Source organism: Falco cherrug, chromosome 7 (genome assembly GCF_023634085.1).
Source record: "Falco cherrug isolate bFalChe1 chromosome 7, bFalChe1.pri, whole genome shotgun sequence".
NCBI classification, from domain to species: domain Eukaryota; kingdom Metazoa; phylum Chordata; class Aves; order Falconiformes; family Falconidae; genus Falco; species Falco cherrug.
The window spans coordinates 28,560,918-28,582,543 of NC_073703.1; the positions used below are offsets into that span (position 1 = coordinate 28,560,918).

General features: G+C 46.2%; 2 protein-coding genes across 2 annotated transcripts; both read left to right on the forward strand.

The window, feature by feature from the left end:
• Positions 1-1,449: 1,449 nt before the first annotated feature.
• LOC102058138 (inverted formin-2-like) lies at positions 1,450-6,301 on the forward strand. The gene is made up of 8 exons (XM_027800807.2): positions 1,450-1,597; positions 2,816-2,961; positions 3,048-3,109; positions 3,735-3,837; positions 3,922-4,007; positions 4,556-4,656; positions 5,978-6,048; positions 6,162-6,301. Exons 1-8 carry the CDS (start codon positions 1,450-1,452, stop codon positions 6,291-6,293), a joined length of 849 nt encoding a protein of 282 aa, XP_027656608.2. The 3' UTR covers positions 6,294-6,301.
• Positions 6,302-7,113: 812 nt separating this feature from the next.
• Positions 7,114-20,372, forward strand: LOC129736465 (inverted formin-2-like). Its single transcript, XM_055715790.1, has 8 exons — positions 7,114-7,370; positions 7,981-8,101; positions 8,654-8,818; positions 9,517-9,619; positions 10,463-10,621; positions 11,625-12,392; positions 13,837-13,896; positions 17,313-20,372. The coding sequence occupies exons 1-7, from the start codon at positions 7,114-7,116 to the stop codon at positions 13,893-13,895; spliced, it is 1,632 nt and encodes a 543-aa protein (XP_055571765.1). The 3' UTR covers position 13,896; positions 17,313-20,372.
• Positions 20,373-21,626: the final 1,254 nt, after the last annotated feature.

Below are 21,626 nucleotides of genomic sequence, written 5' to 3' on the forward strand. Positions count from 1 at the left end.
ATCATGAGGTCTTTTCATCTCTCTTCAATAAAGTAAGTAGACCCCCATGTGGGGCGCAAGGTCATGCAATGGCAAAGTTAACACACTTTGCCTGGAACCAACCTTGCTATGATGGAAAGTTGCCGTGTCTTCCAGGTGAGCCGCTCTCCGGTCTCCATCCAACTGCTGTCCATTCTCCAGAGCCTGCTGCACTTGGAACCATCTCACCACTCCAGCCTCCTGCTGTGGGAGTCCTTGGACGCAGTAGTGAACAGAGCCCTTTTGCTCGCAAATGACAGTAAGAATGACATATCCAGCCTTGCACTATCCTCTTATTTTCCCGTGTCCCACCCACTGCCCACAAAAGACCTTCCAAAATGTGCAGTAAATAATCCATGGGACTTGCTAAAAGCTGAACAGAAGCTGTGACAAAGCTACACCTCCCGCACAGGGTCAAGTCTTGATGTGAAGCCCCAGCCATGCGGATGCTCATGAGAGCTTTAGGCCACGTTCAGCGGTGGGCTCGGGGTTCATGGCCATGCTTTGACGGTTAAGCCCTGAGCTTTGGGTTGTGGGAGTCAATGGGAATCTGTCCTTGTTGGCATCCTGCCACTGGTGCTGGCTAGTCTTGCTGACAGGCGTGTTCAAAACAGGGTTTGTGGGCCAGGACCATGGGAAGGAAATTGCCTGGAAGCTAAAAGTGCAGTTGTGCAAAGTGGCACCAGGGAGTGGGCCCTGTGGCTTTAGAACTGCTGCTTGGTGAGGGCTGGACAGCATGAGCCAGTGCTTGGGGCTCATCTCCTGCTCTGACCCCGACTTGTTCTCTAGTTCAAGGGAACACAGTTGAAGAAGTCATCGAGAGGCTGCTATCTATCAAGAAACATTCAAACAAGCAAAAGCGAGCTGAAAACCGGCTGTGTGGGGGTGCAAATGAAGGCATCCAGGCTGAGCTAGAGCCATGTGCACATGCAGCGCAGAGCCCAGCGGGATCATCAAACCCCTCCAAGGCACCAGCAACTCCCCCAGGGCCACCCACCAACGAAAAGATCTCGTCCTGCCAGCTCACAGCCTGCTGTGCTTCACCAGAGACTTCTAACCCCCCACCCAATACTGCTCCCACCCTGTCACCTCCACCTCCACCCCCACCACCTCCACCCCCACCCCCCGGCATGGCAGCTGTGACCCCCACATCCCTCACGACGAATGCACCTCCAGCCCCTCCACTCCCTGGCGCCCCTCCACCCCCACCCCCGTTGCCCTCCATGGGTGGCATCCCTCCACCCCCCCCCCCCACCCCCATTGCCTGGCATGGGTGGCATCCCTCCACCCCCACCCCCACCGCCATTGCCTGGCATGGGTGGCATCCCTCCACCCCCACCCCCATTGCCTGGCATGGGTGGCATCCCTCCACCCCCACCCCCATTGCCCTCCATGGGTGGCATCCCTCCCCCTCCCCCACTCCTGCCCGGCATGGCAGGAGATCATATAGAAGCCGTGGTGGCTTCCCAGTTCAGCTGCCCTCTTGGCTTGGGCAGGCCTCCCCACAAGACGATGAAGACACCAACGCTGAGAATGAAGAAACTGAACTGGCAGAAGCTGCCCTCCAACGTGGTGAGAGGTGGGTGCTTCTGGCATAGAGTCACTGCTGCTTCAGGGGTGACCCAGTGGGAGAGACACTGTCTTTGAACCTGACAAGTGGGGTTGAGTCATTTAGACACAGAACTCACCTGATTTCCATTACATCTGACCTGCAGGGTTTCAATAAATAAAAGTAACATGAAACGACTAATATAATATAATAACCATTCCAACTAAATCAGTAGTTTGGAATAGCTTGTTTATAACTGAAATACTTTGAAATTAAAAGAAGGGGGAGGGATGGGAATATTTCCCTAATCCACCATGACATGGCTTAGGCTTGAGTTCTCAACAGGCTCAGATCTGGGTGCCCCAGACTTTTGTTCCCCTGTTCATCTATACTTGTAGCTGAGTATATCAAATTAATGAGTAAGAGTGCAGGTAAGGGTCATAACACAGTTCAAGAAGGACACTGAAAGAATTGGAGAGCCGTGAGAATCATTGACTTGCCTCTTGATTTTGGGGTTACATTTCCCTCTCCTGGTGGTTCCAAAGAGGAGCATGAAATGTGAGAAGCCAGGACACATTGTCAGCTTTGACCTAGACAAGCAAGGCAGGGAATTTGGCATAGGTGAAGCTTAAATAAGGCATGTTTTCAATCACAAGAGCAGTTCATGGTTGGGATTATTTCAGTAGAGACTTCTAGAGGCACATGTAGGTGACTTTTTTTTTTTTAAAAAAAAAGATGTTTAAGGAAGTGCAGTGGGAATTAATTCAAGCAGTCCTATAGCCAGCATTATACAATGAGGCTCGATTATAAAATGAAAAATGGAGAAAAGCCACAGTCAGAAAATGTCTAGGTTGTGGCCAATCCTTCAGCTAGCATGTGAGGAAGCAAAAATAACACCAGCCAGGGGACTAGAAAAGAAATGTCTGAGGTCCTTCTCGTGCTGACCCAGTTTGCCTACCATGGAGAAAGCAGTTGTATGGGGGGAGGTGGGGCTGTATGGCCTCTGTGTGCCCAGCACTGCATCCCCTTACCAGCACATCTTGGGGTAAAGCACCAGGTTTAATTACCTTCAGGCCCTTTGGACCCTGCCTGTGGAACTTGCCCTCCTCAAAAATTAGCATTTGTCCAGGACCGATGTCTCTTATTTCATTTGTCTTCTGAGAAGTATCCCTTCTAGCAACTTTGCCCAAAAGCCAGGAATTTGCAGCTGTCCCTCTAGCCAGTCTGAACACCTTGTCTTTTTTGCAGAAAGTCATTCAATGTGGGCTTCAGTGAGCAGCAGCAGTGAGGAAACTATAGAGCCCAATTACGCAAGCATAGAGCAGCTCTTTTGCTTTCCACAAGCAACCCCGAAGGAGAAAACAGCAGCACCAGTGAAGGCAGAACCAAAGGAGGTGAGGAGGTCCCTCTCGTTCTTTCGAAAAAAGATCACTGCAGACAGCTCATCTAATACGAGATATCTTCTTTTTCTTTAATGAAGATCACATTTTTGGACTCCAAGAAAAGTCTCAATTTGAACATATTTTTGAAGCAATTTAAATGGTAAGACATGACCAATTTTCATGACAGTTGACAAAACTTTGAGCAGGTTTTGCATAGTATTTGGAAGGTCCTCATGAAACCTATTCTAGCCAATGCACTTTGGTGGTCTGTGTTACTGAAACATCTGAACATTTCCCAGTTTATCCTACACTGTCTTAAAATACTGAATTCAAGGGTTAATATGTTTCTACATACAAAATTCCCATATGTTGGCAAAGGCGTTACATCTCCATGTTACAGATAAGGTTATGGCACAGACTCTTTGGGTGACTCAGGCTGTGAAAAATCTCTGGAGATCAAATCCCTCCTCAAAACAGGGCCAATGCAAAAGTTAAGAATTAAGTTTTCTTTTAAGGTAATCAAATGCCCAGAGACAGAGATCTGGGTTGCAGGATTCATCTCTGGCCTCGAGTCATTTGACCAGGGCAAGAAACAAAATTTGGGGCATAGCAGGTATCCACGTCCCATTTCAAAGTTGATCATGGAGACATGTCTTTCCTTTTGGATGATTGTGGCTCTCACTAGGGAAAGCATGGAGCACTTGCACAGATGCACGTCTCGGTAGCATGTTATTGTGGAAGAGGGGTCTTTGGGTGATGGCTGACTCTGCCTCTCCTCCCTGCAGCTCCAACGAAGAGGTGGCTGCCATGGTCCAGAATGGGGACCGGACGAAGTTTGATGTTGAGGTTCTGAAGCAGTTACTGAAGCTGCTGCCTGAAAAGCATGAGGTCAGGAGAAAAAATGCTACCCTTAGTTTACAGACCTGAACATGCAGTGCAGTCCTGCAGTCTTGACTCTTTATTTCCCATTAGATAGAAAACCTGAAGGCCTTCAAAGAAGAGAAATCAAAACTAGCAAACGCAGATCAGTTTTATCTTCTCCTCCTTCAGATTGCCAGGTAAGGATGTTGGTCATGAACTTCAGCCCAATCTTTTTCTTGGTTTACCTCTGGGAAGTTTAAGTTTCTTTCTAGAAGCCTCACAGACCAACACTGGGTTATAGCTGGTGGAGCCCCCCTTCCAGCTTAGAACTATCCCTTTCCCTGTTACACTTAGAGGAAAGGCTGTTGCTGCTCCAGCACCTCCTCTCCCTCTGAAGTAGCAGAAGGTGGCCCAGACCCAGGGTCAGACCTGCCCGGGGAGGTCCCATATCTTACTGAAAGGTGGTGCAAAATGCAATGCCAAGACGAGGGAATCCATATCTCACACGGTGGTCAGTCTTCTCTTTGCTGATCGCAGTGCATCAGCAGAAACTACATGCCCACTGGTCCCTAAGGCAAGCAGCAGCCCTTCACCTCCCTCCACAAGCCACAGACACTGGTTCAATGTGGATGTGGTTGACAGCGTTGTTGTGGGATGGCCAGACTTACCTGTGATGTGGGAAGAGGACCGCCGTGCCAGCCAAGATCACAGTGCCTTTAAGGCTTGAATCGATCTCTGTCCTTAGCTACCAGCTGCGCATCGAATGCATGCTGATCTGTGAAGAGACCACTGTTGTGCTGGACATGATTCAGCCAAAAGCTGAAGCCATCCGGAGAGCCTGTGAAGGTAAATGACTTGATTTTATTTCTAGATGTTATTTATGACAGGAAACTTTAAACGCCCCAAAACTCCCCTGAAGCTTTGCAGGGATACTACCCAGCCCCTCCGAAACTCCCCCATGGTCTATTCACTGGTTCACTGCAGAATACAGGAGGCAGCTATAGGTACCTCCACTGATGGTCAAAGCACTTAATAAGACCAGAGATCGTTTTCCCTCACCCTCAGCCCTCTTAATCTGCAACAGATGTGTTCCCCTGAAACACTTTCAATGGTGAAGCATGGGGAGCTTGTCAGCCCTTTCAAAGGAGCTGAATTTAGACAGCAGAGCTAGCCTTTTTACAGCTAATTCATTTGGCGTTTTTTGCCCCATGAAGACCTTCACACAGCAATTTTCTCTGCTGCCAGAAAAGCACATCGCAAACTTCCCCCAGAAAGTAGTGATGCTTCAGTTTTTTCCTTGCCTACAAATGGAAACAGAAGAAAAATTTTGTTATTTTGGCCTGTAAGTGGCTGATGCTCCAGTTTTGTGTGTGGAGAGATTGTTCAATAGGTTTTGGCCTCCTGTGGCAGAAACCTCAGGTCCCACTCCACTAAGAGCAGGGTGCTTTCCTTGGCACTATCAAGTGCCGCCTGTCCTACAGAGCCAGTTCACCCAACTCCTGCTGGGGGTTTCTCCAGCTGGCCTTACAGCTGCCTGCTGGGATAAATTGAAGCTTCCCCCTAAAAGTGTCTTCCCAGCAGCCCAGTTGTCCTTTTTGGAGCTGTTCCTGGCTCAAAGCTGAGCGCTTCAGAAAGTACACCACTGCAGCACCCCGTCATAAAAGCAAGGACAGGGACTGTACCCTTCATGCCCTGATAATCATCTCCACCATGCAAGACCAAGAACAGGGTGACCGTGTCTGGTTTTAGCAGCTGGCAGATAATCACAAGGCTGTCAGAACTGGCCTCACTGCACAGCTGAATGGAGTCTGCAAGATTAAAATTGCAGCCCAGTTACCCTCACCCACACCAGGGTAAACTGGAGTACTTGCAGGGAAGGCAGCAAGTTGATGGCTGTTAGTGAGGAGGGTCCAACTCCAGGTTATTTTCAATTGGGAATGAAAGACCAGATGGAAAGAAAGAAAGAAACATAAATCAACAAAACCTTATACAACTCCTGGAATTGCATTTATGTAGAATCAGTTTCTCTGCAGGTTGGGCCTTTGGGCCACAAAGCTGAAATACCAGATTTGGTTTGGTTGGAATTCAGAATCCCAAGTTCAGTGCAGTTTAGGAAACATTCTGGTGTAACAGAAGCTTTTGTTTAAAATTCCTTTATGTTTTTCAGATCTTCTGAACAGTCATCGCCTCCCACTCTTTTGTCAACTGATTCTCAAAGTTGGAAACTTTCTGAACTACGTAAGGACTTCCCTTGTCATGTCCTCTCCCCATTAAAGTATGTGGATGATCTCCTTTAAGGTTGTAAATTGGATGGGCACGGGAGTTACATCTGCTTTCTTTCTCTTTTGCAGGGAAGTCACACAGGTGATGCCGATGGGTTTAAAATCAGCACTTTACTCAAACTAACAGAAACCAAAGCAAACCAAACCCGCATTACGCTGCTCCACCATATTCTGGAGGTACCACTATCAAGTCTTGGGTGACAGGGAAGGGGGAGGATTTTATCACAGATGAACCATTTCTCCTACACTACTTTCAGTTAATGCCACAAGCTCATGTTTGTATCCTCCCTGGCTAGCTGCAGTGTCACAAGTTGGGAGTGTTCAGATCACTTAGGCTGGTGGAGGCTGCTCGTGGCCACTACTCAGGAAGCTCCTTATTTTAAGACTTGCTGCTTGTGGGCGCTACTCAGGAACCTCCTTACTGTAAGACTTGTTCTGCTTTCCTCCAGCATCATTCCCCACAATGGCTGGAACTTCCTTTTTCATGTTTGTGCAATCTGCATATCATCAACTGCAAACCGCAGAGCACATGGCTGCCAAAGCTGTCCCGTCTGGTCTGTACCTGTTTAGCCCTTCTGCCTTTCCATGACCTCTTCCTTTTCCAGCAGGCTATGCTCGAGCTTTTCATGCTCCTCTCCAAGCCTCCCTGGATTTCTTATTCCCTGTTTTTTCCTTTTTTATCCATGCTCTGTTCTGCTGCCTTCATTCATCAAGGTCCCTCCATTCCAGTTATGCAAATTCAAGCCCTGCTTTAGCTGGCAGTAGCTTCAGCAAGCACAGCCATGAAAATAAATAATGTAAATAAGATTCAAGCCCTTTTGATACCCCCCTGGGACCTAAGGAGGTGTCAGACTGCATCAAACCACAGTCCTACCTCTTTCACGGTCAAGAGTAGGTGTCTCAGAAGAGAGCAGAAGAACAGTTCAGGAGCAGGTCAGGTTTGCTTTGAATTACTATTTCTCAACATTCAACCCTCTTATGTGTGTCTATAGTCCAGGAGCAATGCCTTTCCTCTCCGAACATGCCATTCCATGTTGGATGTGGCTCAGCTCTGCTAGGCAATCAAACTGCAGAGGGGGGCAGCGGCAGGACGTGGCACAGCCATCCATCCTTCCCAGGCACTTCTGCCCATGTCTCTTCCCCCCCAGCTTCCTCTCTCAGCTCCTGCCACACAGCAAATAACAATTCTTTCTCTGTTTTGCTTCAGGAAGTAGAAAACAGCCACACGGACCTACTGGAACTGCCAAAGGATCTTGAATATGTTTCAAAAGCAGCAGGGTAAAATTGTGTGTCACTTCCTTTGAATTAAAAGCAAAAATAAATCTCATACACATCAACAATGTACCAGAAATTAGGACATACGCAGCTGGAATAGCACATTAACAAGATGGCATCTTAGTTTTAACCAAAAGATTTGCCTGATGAATGTTGAAACCCCTTTAATATATAATAGTTCTGGGCTGAAATTTGCAGAGTATTCAGTTAATGCTGCCTCCTGGGCCCTTTCAAAACCTGCATTGCCTTTGTGGTAGCAGGAGCTTGTGGAGGCTGGCTACCCAGAAGCATTTATGCCTTCAACCAGGGAAAGTGAGCTAATGCCAAGCCCTGCGTGTGGAGAACAGCCCTTTGAATGGGTGGACTTTTTTTGGCATTCATCATCTCAGTACACAAAGTTGTAGGTAGACCTGGCAGCCTTTTCATAAGTGCTGCAGAGAGAAGCTGTTTTCTGTGAGTTTGGACTGTGCAGAGAGCTCAGAGCTCAGGTTTCAGTTCAGTGAAGTGGTGGGAAGCAGAAGGACAATCAACCCCCCAGCTCAGACTTGTCCATTCTTTGGTCCTCGCAAGATGCTGGAGTGTCAACTAATGGGGGGTATCTGTGTGATTTCAGAATTAATCTTGATATTATACGCACGGAGTCTAGTACCAATTTAAAGAAGTTGCTGGAGCTTCAGCGAAAGGTCCTATCTTCAAACGACGATGTGAAACAACAGTATGAGAAACCTATCCAGGTCAGAAGTGGAGCTCCCTTATATCTCCCGTTACACACACAGAGGCAGCATGCAGTACATAGGCAGCTGAGGAGGCTAATGAGAGGGTGGAAAATATTGGTGCAAGACATGCTGTCAGATGTGGAAGTAGGCTGTGATGCCACACAACCCATTGGTGTCTGCCAGCTCCACCCCAAACCTGGATACATTGGTGAGGCCGTTTCTTAAGGCCTCTGCCCCAACTGCTCTCTCCATTCTGTTCTATGACTCCTCACTTTGAGTGAAGATGTCCACCCTCTCCCTCTGTGTGGATCACTTCTCCTGGGATCAAGCTTGACATTGAGATTTCCATGTCTTGCTCAAGCCACCCCTGTAAACTAGCACAGCACAGCCAAGAGCAAAGATCATCTGCAAATCTTCGTTTCTTCCCACCTTATAAGCTCTGATGCAGTTACAAGCCAGGGCTCAGAGTCCTGCTCCAAGCTCTTAGGTTGACATCTTTTTTCTCTTTACGTGCACTTCACTCATTGTCTTCTGGATAGTATTTTACTGTGTATATTAAATTCATTTCAGGATAGCATTGATGCCTCCAGAAAGCTCGAAGAAGAATTTGAAACCATTGAAAGGAAGAGAGAAGAACTTGCAAATTATCTCTGTGAAGACCCAAGCAAGTTGTCTTTAGAGGACATATTTAGCACCATGAAGACCTTCAGAGATCTCTTCATCCGAGCCCTGAAGGTTGGTGTCTGCACACGTGATGCTGAGCATCCCTAGCACTGGGGCATGCCTCTGTGCTGACAGACGGGGTGGGATGGGCACCTGAGTCTGGGCAGGGGAAGATGCTGGTTATAGCCTCCTCCTTTGGGCGCTTGGCATGACATCACCCGGTGAAGAGGTGCCTGATCCCTACTCCACTGTAGAGTCATGCCGTGCTGGTGCTCCTGGCCTGGCACAGACCCTGGTGGTTTGCAATTTTGGTGCAACTTTAGCTTCAGAGGTACAAAGATGCTTTGGAGTCAAGTATGTAAATTTTAGAGGACAGGGCTTATAAAACTTAACTCTTTGCTGCAACCTGAGCAACCAGACTCAGAAAGAGTATGTGTAGTAAAAAACCCACCAGTTTGGGGGAAATTGTGGCTTCAGTACCTTCCACTTTTGCCTCAGCTAAAGGTCAGGCAGAAGAGCTCCACACTGGTAGGTAGCTGTGTCACCACTGCCACCTCCTCCAGGGATGTGGCAGCTCTGGCCAAGCCAGCGGTCTCCCTCCCACCCTCTTGGCAGGACAGGCTTTATTTCCCATGCCCATTTTATTTGTTGTACAGGTTAAGGCCAGAATTTCTCTTCTTCCTTTGCAACCATCTGTAGATCTTTCTCTTCGTCGGCTTTTCTAGCAGACATTTAGCCAAACTTCTCATGCCCCTGTTACATTACCGCAGGAAAACAAGGACAGAAAGGAGCAAGCTGCCAAGGCAGAGAAGAGGAAGAAACAGCTGGAAGAGGAAGAGGGCAAGAGACAGAAGGGAGAAAATGGAAAAGTCAGTGAGTACCTGAAAAGGCTTCAAAAAAAGAGAGATGAGGCCAGTAGGAGCTCTTTGCTGGTCCTGCTTTAATGGACCAGTAGTGGTAATTTATTTTGTGGATTTCCAGGTGCTGGCTGACTAAAGGCTTTTTTAGGTGTCTTACAGCCGTAACTAAGGATTGACTTTTCGCAGCTGCAGCTGGGCAGAGAAGTTAATTTTAGGTTTGCTGACTGAACAGCAGAGAAAAAAAAATACCAAATCGAAACATTTCAGTTAACTTTTCCAGTTTCTAAACATATCTTTTGAATCCCAAATCTAACAAGAAACATTTGACTTCTCCCCTCTCTAAAATCCCCATATACACTTGAATGGTCTCTCTTTACCAACTACTGACATCCCAAAAACCTTGCAGATTTTAACTTAAATCTGCATTTCTCCAGATGGAAATGAAAGGCACAGCTGGAAAGTACAATTGGAAGTAGCTGAGAGGAAAGAAAAATCAAGATGCTTTTCCCTCCAAAACAAAAGGCCCCTACCGACACGGGGAGAAAACAGGAGGTGTTTCAAGGTCATGGTACAACCAGGCACAGGTCCGGGCAGAGCAGGTGCCACCGGTGCCAGCCTGTAGCACCCAGACTTTGGGGGAAACCCTTTGATTTCAGCCAGGACACGCTGCTGTGGGGGCATGGAGCATGGGTTTCTCCCAGGCCTGGGGCATCAGTGCCTTGCTTCTACCCAGTGGTTGCTCGTACCAGAACAGCAGTACCCACCCCAAGCAAGAGCATCGCTGCAAAGTCTCCTTCTGCCCCATCTGACAGATGCAGTTTTAACACCTCTCTCTCTCTCTCTCTCTTTATCCCAGTTAAGAAGGGGCTGGTGAAGCAGGAGGAGGTGTGCGTCATCGACGCGCTGCTAGCCGACATAAGGAAAGGTTTCACGCTGAGAAAGACAAAGAACAGACAGGAGTCGGATGCAATTCCTAAAACCTTGCCTGCAGAGAGCTCAGAGGAGACCCAGCCTGGTAAGGACACAGACCCGACTGTACCTGCAGCTATTCATTCCCATCTGCCTCTGAGCCTGAGCCAAGGACACAAGCAAGAAACCTTCACATTTGCATTTGGGGCATTTAACTTAAGGAGGCTTTGCAGCCATTGCTGCAGAGAAGAGGAGCAGAGAGCCCTGAGCTGTTGCCAGCCGGGTCTGTCCCAGAATTAGCAGCAATTTAGAGCAGCGTGGCCTTGTACCTGTGCTGATAAACCCTCCAAGAGGCACAGCCCATGGGTCAGCCACAGAGCCATGCTGGTGGGGCACACGAGTGCCTTCCATGCTATCAAGTCTCAGTAGCACAGCTTGTCACTGCCTTGGGGACTGCTGCACCCTGTCTTAGTCTACATTTGGGAGTCTAAAAAAAGTCCTTAAAAAAGATGAGAAAACTCTATTTGCAGAAGGACCAAAATCCTTTAGATGCTTGTTAGGAGGCAGCCCATGGGTTTAGCTTTTATTTGATGGCTTGGCTTTGGTGTCAGTCATGTTAGAGAAGTCCAAGGACATTGGCCTACCACAGAGCCTGACTTGTGCCCTGTGGTTCTCCTTAACCTGCTCTGCAAGGGCAGTATTAGGCTGGATGATGAGCAGTTTTGAAGTCCTCATGCAGCCAAGCCAGCAGTCCCACCTAGTTTAGAACCTCACAGGTGGGTTCCCTCTTCCTGCTGTAGGCTTTCAGGTGCCCTTGCAAGTCTGGGGGCTTCCACGGAAATCAGCTGGTTGGCAGCAAAGACACAAAAACAGCTGCTGAAAACAGAGGAGGGGCTTTGCTGAGCTGGAACCTTGGAGTCCAACATGGTGTATAAGGAGGGGAGGTGCAGGGAAGATAAAATATTGCTGCTTCTGCGTAGCTGCTTTAGGGTCAGCGCACCCTCCATAGGCAGCTGGCTAGCTTCTAACATCTCCCAGTGGCAGAAACACCTTGGTTGATCCTAGATACAACTCTGCAGCTGTGGCTGATGGCATGTTTTTGTTTAAAGGAAAGAGCATTAAGGATCCGCAAGCAGCAGGAAAGCAGATCAATGATAAGACCAAGCAAAACAATGATGATGATCGTCCCTCAGAAAGCACTCGGCCCTCAACCACTGCCCTGATGGAGATGAGTGGTGATGTTACAAATGCCTCAGATTCAAACCAGGCATCATCTAAAAACAATGCTGGAGGAGGTTTGCCACCAGAGTCCCGGACTCAAAGGCCCTCAGTAAGCTTGGTGGAAGTTGATGGGACCAGTCAGCCCATGCCAGACACCATGATGGAGCAGGCAGGCAGCTGGGCAAGCCTCCAGCAGAGCACAAAGAGCGGCTCCATTGCCTTCTCTGCTGCTAACGTGGGCACGGGGATAAGGTTTGCAAGCAGCAGTTCGGGCACTGCTCTGAGAGACCAACTCAGATGGACCAATGGGTCCATCTCAGAGAGCCAGGACAAGGAACACCCAGCTGATGGCTCCGAGAGCTACAGTCTGGTGCAGGAACCAGAAACTCAGTTGGGCAAGACCGGGGTCGACCCTGGCAGCACTCAGCCTGCTCCCTGTGATGAGGCTGAGTCAAAAGAGATGGCAAAGGAAAATGAAGACCCTGGTACAGACTCACTGTTGGATACCTCTCAAGAGAAGTCCTTCTCGGAGGAGCCAGCCACCGACTCCTCCTGTTCAGCAACACTCCCCCCAGGGCAAACTCACACCGACAGGGAAAAGCAGAGGCCATCTGGGAAACGAAGGAAGAAGAAGAGGCACAGCAAAAGCTACTCAGGTAGTGTATTTCATGTGTAGCCCTCGGGGATTGAGTTTTAACTGGGGAGGCTTCCTGATGTGTTTATATATAGATATGTTCCTCCCCACTTTGAGGTCCAGTGCCCCCTGCCCCTAGAGCTACACTGTTCCATGGAGCTGTTACGGTTTTTAAATCTGAATGAGATTTAAAAAGAAAAACATAAACACAGTTCATTCTTTTGACATTTCTAAGTAGTTTATAAAGAGGTGATGATGAATCAATAATTAAAAAGCCCATTAGACATACACAGTAAAGATGGCAATAAGCACATCTGTCAAGTGTGCTGAAGACAGCTACAAGGCACAGTTATGTGCAAACAAGAGCCCCATTAGACTCCAGAGCAGTGATTCAGAGCAGTTAATACTGGGTACTTAATCAGTGATCACCCCCTCTCATCTACTTATAAACACAAAGGCAGCAACATCAGTGCTGCTGTGAGGTTGCAAAAGCAGTTTGTCAGCAGTGACCTGACAACCTGCCCCAGGGGAACTTTAGGTGGCTCCTGAACATCAGGCCCTCAAGCCATCACTGCAGGGTGAGGGGCAAAAAGTCAACAATTCAAACCCAGCATCTTGCTGATGCTTCTGTGAAGGACAGTGTTTGGCCAGCTGAGTCCATCCCTGGTGCTGGGCTGCCCTGCCACTGCTGGGAGAGAGCTCAGCGCGGGAGGCATGGAGCCACCCAGGCCTCCGCCTCACAGCAAATACCCACAGCTGGTCCCAAACCTGGGAAGTTCGTCCAAGTCCCTCAGACTCTACCGAGCTGAAGCTGCCCTTGGGTGGGTACTTTAATCCCACATTAGAAGTGCTTTATAGGGAAGACACATGGGTCTGTCAGCCTTTAGAAAGGTACAGTATACTGTCCAAAGCCTGTTTTCTGCAAGATCCTGGGGTCAAACAAATAGGCAGAAAAGTGGTGGAAATATCTATTTATTAATGTTTAATGTTTTCCCTTCCAAGGAAAGGAAAGGAGGGTTTGAATACCTGCTGCTGAGAAAGACAGCATGGAATGAGCATCTAGCACAGAGGGACTCACCCTTATACTGCCAGCATGCCCCGGGGCTGCAGTTATTTATGTTTCTAAACACGCCACTTTTCCCTAGTGAAAAACAAGCCACAAACCAGAAGTGGTTTCCCAGAGCAGTGGTTCCTAAACTTGCTTCCCAGAAGGCAGCAGGAGGAGCTGCAGCAATGGGAGCACACCAGGCTCCCAGCCCTGGTGATGTTTCCCCGACATCTGAAATCAGTATTTCTGGCTTAAGGAACTGAGCTTTGCAAAAGCCGTGGGGCTCCCTGGGCATCCAGGGATAGCGTGTTAGGAACCTCTCTGCTACTAGACAATATTTTCATCATGGAAAATCTCCTGTTGTTACATTTGCCTTGCCATGATCAGATATATTTAGTGTCTCTCTTTTGTTTAAAAGCAGAGATTGAGACTGATACTGGAGATAATAAAACAAAAAAAGGTTGTGTGGTACAATGAGGTATGTAAACTTGCAAAGGTGTTTTTGTGTGAACTAACCACAGCATTGGGACTTTACAGACCTAATCAGTATTCAGTGTATTAGCTAAGCTTTTTGTCTTTGTGTCTAATCACAAATACATGTAAAATAAATTTGTTACTCTGATTTTTACCCTCCAGTGTGTTGATCTTGCGTTGAGTGGAGTCAGTGCTGATATCCCCTCAACACAGGGTCACACCCCACGTCTGTCCTCTTTGTCAGCTGCAGCCAAACTGCCTTTCCCTGCAGATAATTAAAAATCATTACTCTAACCAAGTGAATCCAGCTTCCCGTGATAAACAAAGTCCTTGCTTTGATCCCATTATTTTATCAAGAAAATGCAAAAATGCAATTTCAGTACCTACCTCCTGCAAAGAACAATGTTTGGTTTGCTTGTGGGTAGCCACTTCCTATACCACTGTTTAAATGCAGGTATCTAGAAAAGGGAATAATAAACAGGACCCAGGGAGAAGTATTAGTTGGGGCAAAATACCAGCTCCATCTCAAAGCCAAATTCAATTCCAGGGTGCACACAGACTAGTCCATTGGAGCAAACAGACCATGCATACTTCTTCTGTGCACTCATGCAGCTTTATGGGGTGGTGGGGGTATGTCATTTGACTTCTGTCACCAGAAAAAGTAATATCGGTAAACCAAATTTCTAGTCAAAGTGTGTACCAAGTTTCCTGCATCCTTCACTGATGCTGACAACATACCCCTCAAAATGATGCCCCTCAAAAGAAAACTCCAGACAAGGAGTTTCAGGATGAGACCTTCCTTGGCAAAACTTTGCCTGTTTTTACAGCAAGTGGAAAGAAAAGCAAGAAAAACAATTGAAACACCCACTGTACTGAAATTGCATAGTTACGCCTTGTCCTTTCCATGCTGATGAGCATCTCTTATGAACCGAATCAATAACGTCAAATCTCTGTCTCGTTTTCTGAAAGGAATGTAGTTACTCTCCAGCATCCCCAGTGCCTGGGGCTGGGACCCCAGCCGGGACCCCTGCTCCTGCACCGCCTGGCAGCCCCAGCCCCTGGCGTGATAAAACAGAGGAATCTCTAGGTTTTCCACACAGGATTGGTTTTGCTCCTGTACCTGGAGCATCATTGCTAGCAAGAGAAAATGAGGTATTGAGTAGTTACAGTCCCGACTACTCCCACCTTCCTCTTGGCCCTTTCCATGTTGTGTCACAGGATTACATCAAGTGGAAAAGGGAAGTAATTCTGTTTGTTTAAAAATCCTGGGGAAGATTTACTGCAAGAGCAGAAACTAGTAGCAGTGAAGCATAGGTAAGAAGTATGTCAGGAGCAGGGGTCATGCTGCACAGGGAGGGAAGCTGAAACCATGAGTTAAGCATAACTGAGATTATGTATTTTTTAAACACAAGGACTCAGGCCTGCAGACTTAAAAGAAGTTATATTTGAAAAGAAACACAGACAGCTTTGCATTCTCCTTAGAAGACATAGGAAAGCAACACAAAGGAATGCATGGACAAACAGTACCTTTACGAAGTGACAGAGTCAGGCAGGAGTTTCAGCACATCCCTGAAATGCAGTGCCTGGCACAGGTCCATTGCACTGGCAGCTCCCACCTGTGCTTCAGTGGCAGGAAGGCAGAGATGAGTTGCACCTTAAAACCTGAAATTCCCTTTTTCCTCCTCTGCCATCTCTATGTCACTTGGAAAGGTTAGCAGAAACAAACCCCATATGCTTCTTTTAGTCTCCAGCCACAGTGCTTCCTCACCCAAACGCAGCTCAGGTCCATCCCTCTTGATGTGACAGACTCAGCCAGCCTAGAGTGCTCCCCATCAATATTTCTTCCTAGGATATTCCACCTGATCTTTTTTTATTTTATTTTTTGTCCCAAGCACACATGGTCTGTTCAGGTCAAAGCACCAGTTCTCTTTTGGTACAGGATATTTCTCTCTCTGGTGGAATTTGCTGGATGTGGAAGTTGCGGGTTCTCAATGAAGCTGCAGTGACCTTCTTGTGCAGCTCCAGCTGCACAGCTCAAGACTTGATCCCCTTATCAGTTTTTAGAGCTTCTATAACAGCAGAAGAGTAAGGGTAGGAACAGCCTGTGACTCTATGAAATAATATTTCAGAACAATAACAGACAAGATCAGTTGTAAACAGCAACTGACCTCTTGCTTCACCTTGACTATTTCTTGTTACGCAGCAATTTCTGTATTAATGTTAATGTGTTAATGTTCTCTGGATGTCAGCTTCCACACCCAAAGAGTGGTATTCCACATTACCTCCATATTCTCAAAATAAATGGTTTAGCTGGTTTTCCTGTGGAATCAAGGCACTGGTGGCCACACTGTGTTTGTGTGCACCCTGGTAACATCTGAACTCATTTCCAACCAAATCTCAAAAGAGCTTGAAGAAGGCCCATTTAACAAAAGCTGACAGTCAAACAGAGGAGGGACTGTACAAATGCCTGAACTCGGGGGTGCTCTGAGTTCCCTTGCCTTAGACACTGGAGAATTTCTACAGAGAAAAGTTCATATCTATTTGTGCAGCTCCCTTTTTCCTCTCCTCCCATCTTTATGTCACTTGGAAAGGTTAGGGGAAACAAAAGTCTTGAAAGCACAAATCCATAAGCAACCAAGCTTTGGCAATTTCCTTGCTCACAAATCTGCTTGATTTATTACCTAGAAAATAAAAGAACAAACCAAACCAGGAGCATAGGCCAGTGTCAAAGACTGCAGCCTGGTGAGGAGGAAGGGAAGGGGCAGGAGGGGGGACACAGTGCTGGGTGCCAGCAGATGTGACCTCAGTGTCCCCCTGCAAAGACAGCAGCATTTAAGAGTCAAGGTTTTCCTTTTTTTTTTTTTTTTTTTTTTTTTTGTAATTGTTTTCCTTTAATTCTAGAGGAACAGATGCTTCACCTCCCCTTCTGCAGCCTCAGTCTGTTTTCTAACAGACCCCAGGAATGTGATCAGGCTAATGCTCATCTTCCTCTCAGGCCTTTTCCTTCATGTTTGTCATTAGAAAAGGTATTAGCTTTGGTTATGGTGTGAGACAGGCTCTTAAAAACAACAGTGTGCAGCCCCATCCTTCGGACAGTCCTGCTAAATTCGCTAGATCTAGTAAGTTCAGCAACTTATTATCTAGAAGCATATTCCAATATTCTGCTTGGAAAATATCAGACTAATGTTGGACTGAACTAGCACTCCATTTGAAAGCAAAGTTGCCCAAACTCTTGAACATCAGGAAACATGTCCTGGAAACATGAGGTTTTTATTAAGTACATAAAGATTTAGCTCCACCTGGTTTTAGGTTATCTGAGGAACATGAAACTGGTTTCCCTAGTAGCAACCCAACCATGCAAAAACACATCATTTTCACTTTCTAGTTGCAAATAGTTTGTATTTCCTCCTCCTCCTGCAGGTGTCACGGCAAGGCAGAAGAAATAACAGAGGCCCAGTGAACCGCTCGTGTCCCCGGAGCACTGCCAGCTTCTCAGAAGCCAGGTTCTGCATCACCAAAACACCACGGTGGTCACCTCTGCCCCACCAGGACACACTGCTTCACCTCGCACAGCCTTTCACTCCTCTCCCCAAGACCCAAAGAGCCTCCGCAGAGACTTCGGATCCCTCAGCCTGTGCCTTACGCTGGGCGCTCGCAGGAACAGGGGCCGGTTCTGTGCATGGCCAGTGTGGAAGAGTCAGACCTCTCATCTGCTGGCCTGGAAGCCAAGTCTTTCAATTTGCTCTTAGGCCAAACTCCTCTTGAAATGACAGCTGAGTGTGGCCCAAGAAAGGACGGCAGTGTTTAGCCCTCAGAGAAATTTTAAAAATAGCAGTGCATCAAGTAAATTAAAGGTATAGATTAAGCAGTCTGTACCATCACAGGTGGAAGCATACTAACTCCCTCTTCTCACTGCCCACTCACGATTAATATTGGACCAGGTCCAAGGCCCAGATCAGACAAATGTATTTTTACTCTCAACCATTCAAAGCAAGGGAGATCAGTTACATGGGAAAAAAAGGTTAAAAAAAAAAAGGTATATATTTTAGTAAGCATATGGCCATATAAACAGTGTCTGGTTCCTGTATGACGCTTATGTGCAATTAAGTTGAAGCACGCCAGTAGTCTTGCAGTAGTCTTCTTACATGCACAGATGCGTCCATCAGCTTTTGGAGAACTGGGGACCCAGTTCCTCTTATTAGAGCAACAGAAACAGGTTTTCCAGAGTACTCTATCAGATACATTTTCAGCTCATCCTTTAGTAAATCTCTGGGTTTGAATTCCATTGTCAGCTGCTTGCACTCAAAAGTCTTTGTGTTCAAGCTGCAGAACGCATGGGTTCATGTTACTTTTGCTTTAGAACTGAGAATGTGCAGTATTGTGTTTTCAAAATTCAGAACTTTATTTCTCAAGTTTTATAATACTATTGTATCATAGTTTTGTACATAGCTGTCCATTTAAAATGATCTATATTTGTTGAATCTTTGGTGTGATACTGTGCTGAAACATGAATCAGGTGGAAGAGCTGGGTGCATTTAAGAACTATGCCTTCATATGGTAACTCACTGTGGCTAGACTAATGTTCAGGCTAAAGCTTATTTTGCTTTGCTTAATAGGACTTGTCAATGTCCTTGTAATACTGAAAACTTTGCTGGATTTAGAAGTTAAACCAAGAATTAAATCACTGGTTTATTTTGACCAAAGCATTGCTATGAGCATATTGAAAATTGGTTAACAAAAGGAAAGATGAGTTGAGAGCAGAAGCATGGGCAGCTTCAGTTCAGGAGACCCCACAGGGCGGCACAGACCCGTTGCAGCTGCAAACCCGTTCCCGGCTGGCAGGAGCAGGCAGAGCCCCCCTGTTTCCTGCAGAACCACATAACCCACCCCAGGTTTGACTTGCAGAACTGTATCACATTCACAGGTTTCCCCTCTTTTCCCCCTCTTTTCCAGTCTCAGAGCACGTTGCCCAAGCATCCTCCTTTTGCTCTTTAATCTAGCTTCTCTGTTCTCAGGTTAGACCCTAGGCTACAGAAAGCTCAGCATCAAACACATTTTCCAAGCAGCTTTGCAACCTCCGTATTTCCAGCAAGAGCCTGCAGCTCAGGCTCGCAGCGAGCAGCCAGCCTCCTCCTCCCCACCCCGCTGTTTCATCAATAGGAACAACATCATTTGGAGATTCAGGAGTCAGGAACAAACAGGCTCTCCGAGTGTTACCTGGGGAACCTTACCTGCTGATGCCCAGCAGGTTGCTGTCTTCAGATGCTGCAGCGGGTGTCCACTTCTCTCCACCTGGGTCTTTCAGCTACCCTCATTTCCACCTAAAGAGCAGCTCTTTCCACACAGCCAGAGCTTCTATTGCTCTGCGTTCTTACCTTGGCCTTCTAAAAGAGGGTGTTTGGCATTATCTTGCCACTGCCCTGAAGAGTTTATGGAGAAACGGGTGATTTTGAGCCACTGCTGGTTCTTTGTTCCATATTCATCTGTGAAAACTATATTAAATAATCTATTCAATCACATCTCAATAAGCAGGCTGAAATAAGCTGCTCAATAAGCAGCTCTGCTTCCATTAAAGTGATTACTTAAGTACAGGGGAACAAAATCAGAGTGGGTCAAAGAAAGATGTTCAACTGGGATGTGCAGATTTGCTCCATTTGTGACCTTGAAATAAAGTTCATGATCCTGAAGATTTTTCAGTGGTTGCAAGACCAAATTAATTGCTGGTAAAAACAATGTAACTTGCAGCTATTTCAACAGGTCTGTGGTCATTTGAGCCGACAATGAGTTTGGATCTCAGAAAAAAATTCTTGTGGGGTATTGCAGCAGCTGCACATGGAGTCCAGTATATTCAACCAGGCTGTGAATGCCACAAGTTTCTAGCTGCAAAATAACTGCATATTCCTTAATTAAGCATTAGCTACATGATAAAATGATATGGAAGAAATTGGCAGAAGTCTTTTCCAAGTATTTCACATCAGAACTCAGATACGTTTAATAGTATGGGGTTTCAGGGTTAGGTTTTTGGGCTTTGTGGTTCTTTTTAAAATTCCAATACTGAAAATATTTCAAAGTTTAGAATAAAATAAGTACTTGGAAAGTTTTCTTCCTCTTGTGGGGATGGGGAAGACCTACAATTCACCAGGATTTGTCCATCAAAGTCCTATATTTTCTGCATAGTTTATAAAGCATTTAAGCATACGATTGTTGTATATGCTTAGTAATAATTACCCATTCTCTTCTCTCAAAGAAACAGAGATGTATAAATGGAGCTGCATCTAGTACATGAGTACCACCAGAGTGTTGCACTGTACTTAGAGCATGACTGAAATCTGTGTCCGAAGTTATGCCGGTATCTTTTGGTTTGAGTGTACCATTTGGTCATCTTCTACATTCAGTAGAGCAGAGGGGGCTGAGAAATACCTTCTGTTCTGGTTAGAAAGAGAGAGGATAATGGAAATAAAAGAAAAATTCATGAGTCTATTTCAGCAAAATTATCCAGTTTTCATTCTATCTAAACATAAAGCCTGGATCTACAGCTTTGTATTTCTGGTTTTCTCCGCACCATGGTCAATTGAGTACAACATACAAACACCAATACTAAAAGTCAGCACTACAAATCTTAGCTTGCTCCTTCTATGTGATAGAAGTCACAGCCATGAAATATGGGCAAAAATGTTAGTCATGGGGTTATGTTCACCTTTCAACTCAAAGCAAATACAGACATGAACCAATTCCATCCTAACACACATTTTGTTTGGTCACAATCAAGCTGTGGGCAGCATATGAGAAACAGCTTTTCCATGTCTAGAAGCATGACTACAGAGGGTTAAAAATGGGGCAGTGATAATGACAGACAGCTCGGGGTGTTTGCAATTACTACACAGTGACAATCTTGCAGAATAACCACATTGTTTGCAGGATTTGCAATGGAAATGAGGTCCCTAGTACAGGAAAAGCTTTCCAACTCCTTAGTATAGAGCAGGTACCAGACCTTAAATACTAGCGGAGAATTCGATCACTGCAGGTTAATCAGCATATTCAGCACTGTAAGTATAACTCCTTCATCCATGCTAGTACTGAATTCATTATTACAGATTCTCTAATGCTGTCTTTGCTGCAGCATGAACAACTCTTGCAAGAATGGTGTGTGACAATTCATACAGAGCCAGGTGTCAGCAGGAATTAGCAGGAGCTCTGCCCTCCCCTAATGGAGACTTTAAGCAGACTCAGCTCACATTACTCCAGACCAGAAGATAAGAATCACTCTGCGACAGTCAGCTCCTATCAAGTCAGTTTAGATTCCCTCCCAGCCTGCCAAAGTAGGTTTCTTCTATGATCAGCAGTCTTTGCTGATGATACCTACACTACGGTTACGGTCGGTTTGCCCTGCTCTGGGCATACAGAACCTAATGTCTTTGTTTAGTACTTATACAGCTTCATACAACATAATCTGCAATGAGTTTAGTCATTAATGAGTGACAATTAAATACCAAATCCATCAGAATAGATGAAAGTCACAGCTACTACAGAGAGATAGGGTTTGCATACGCAAAAAGGGTAACAGATCTAAGATGTCTACTGCTGTGATCCTTTGAATCGGATGAAACAGAAGACTCGATTTTGTAATCTAAAAGAAACCCCCAATAACACACAATTTACAGAAGTGATCCTTTGAGGCCAACAGGCTTTTTCTGTATACTGCCATAGCTTGTAACCTCTATTCTTTAAGGTTTT

Bases quoted from the DNA above. Each gene is read 5' to 3' on its own strand.
- LOC102058138 (XM_027800807.2), top strand. From the start codon at position 1,450: ATGGCAGGAGATCATATAGAAGCCGTGGTGGCTTCCCAGTTCAGCTGC. The intron at 1,598-2,815 runs GTGGGTGCTTCT...TCTTTTTTGCAG, and splicing joins GCCCTCCAACGTGGTGAGAG to AAAGTCATTCAATGTGGGCT. The intron at 4,008-4,555 runs GTAAGGATGTTG...CTCTGTCCTTAG, and splicing joins CTCCTCCTTCAGATTGCCAG to CTACCAGCTGCGCATCGAAT.
- LOC129736465 (XM_055715790.1), top strand. From the start codon at position 7,114: ATGCCATTCCATGTTGGATGTGGCTCAGCTCTGCTAGGCAATCAAACT. The intron at 7,371-7,980 runs GTAAAATTGTGT...GTGTGATTTCAG, and splicing joins TATGTTTCAAAAGCAGCAGG to AATTAATCTTGATATTATAC. The intron at 8,819-9,516 runs GTTGGTGTCTGC...ACATTACCGCAG, and splicing joins TCTTCATCCGAGCCCTGAAG to GAAAACAAGGACAGAAAGGA.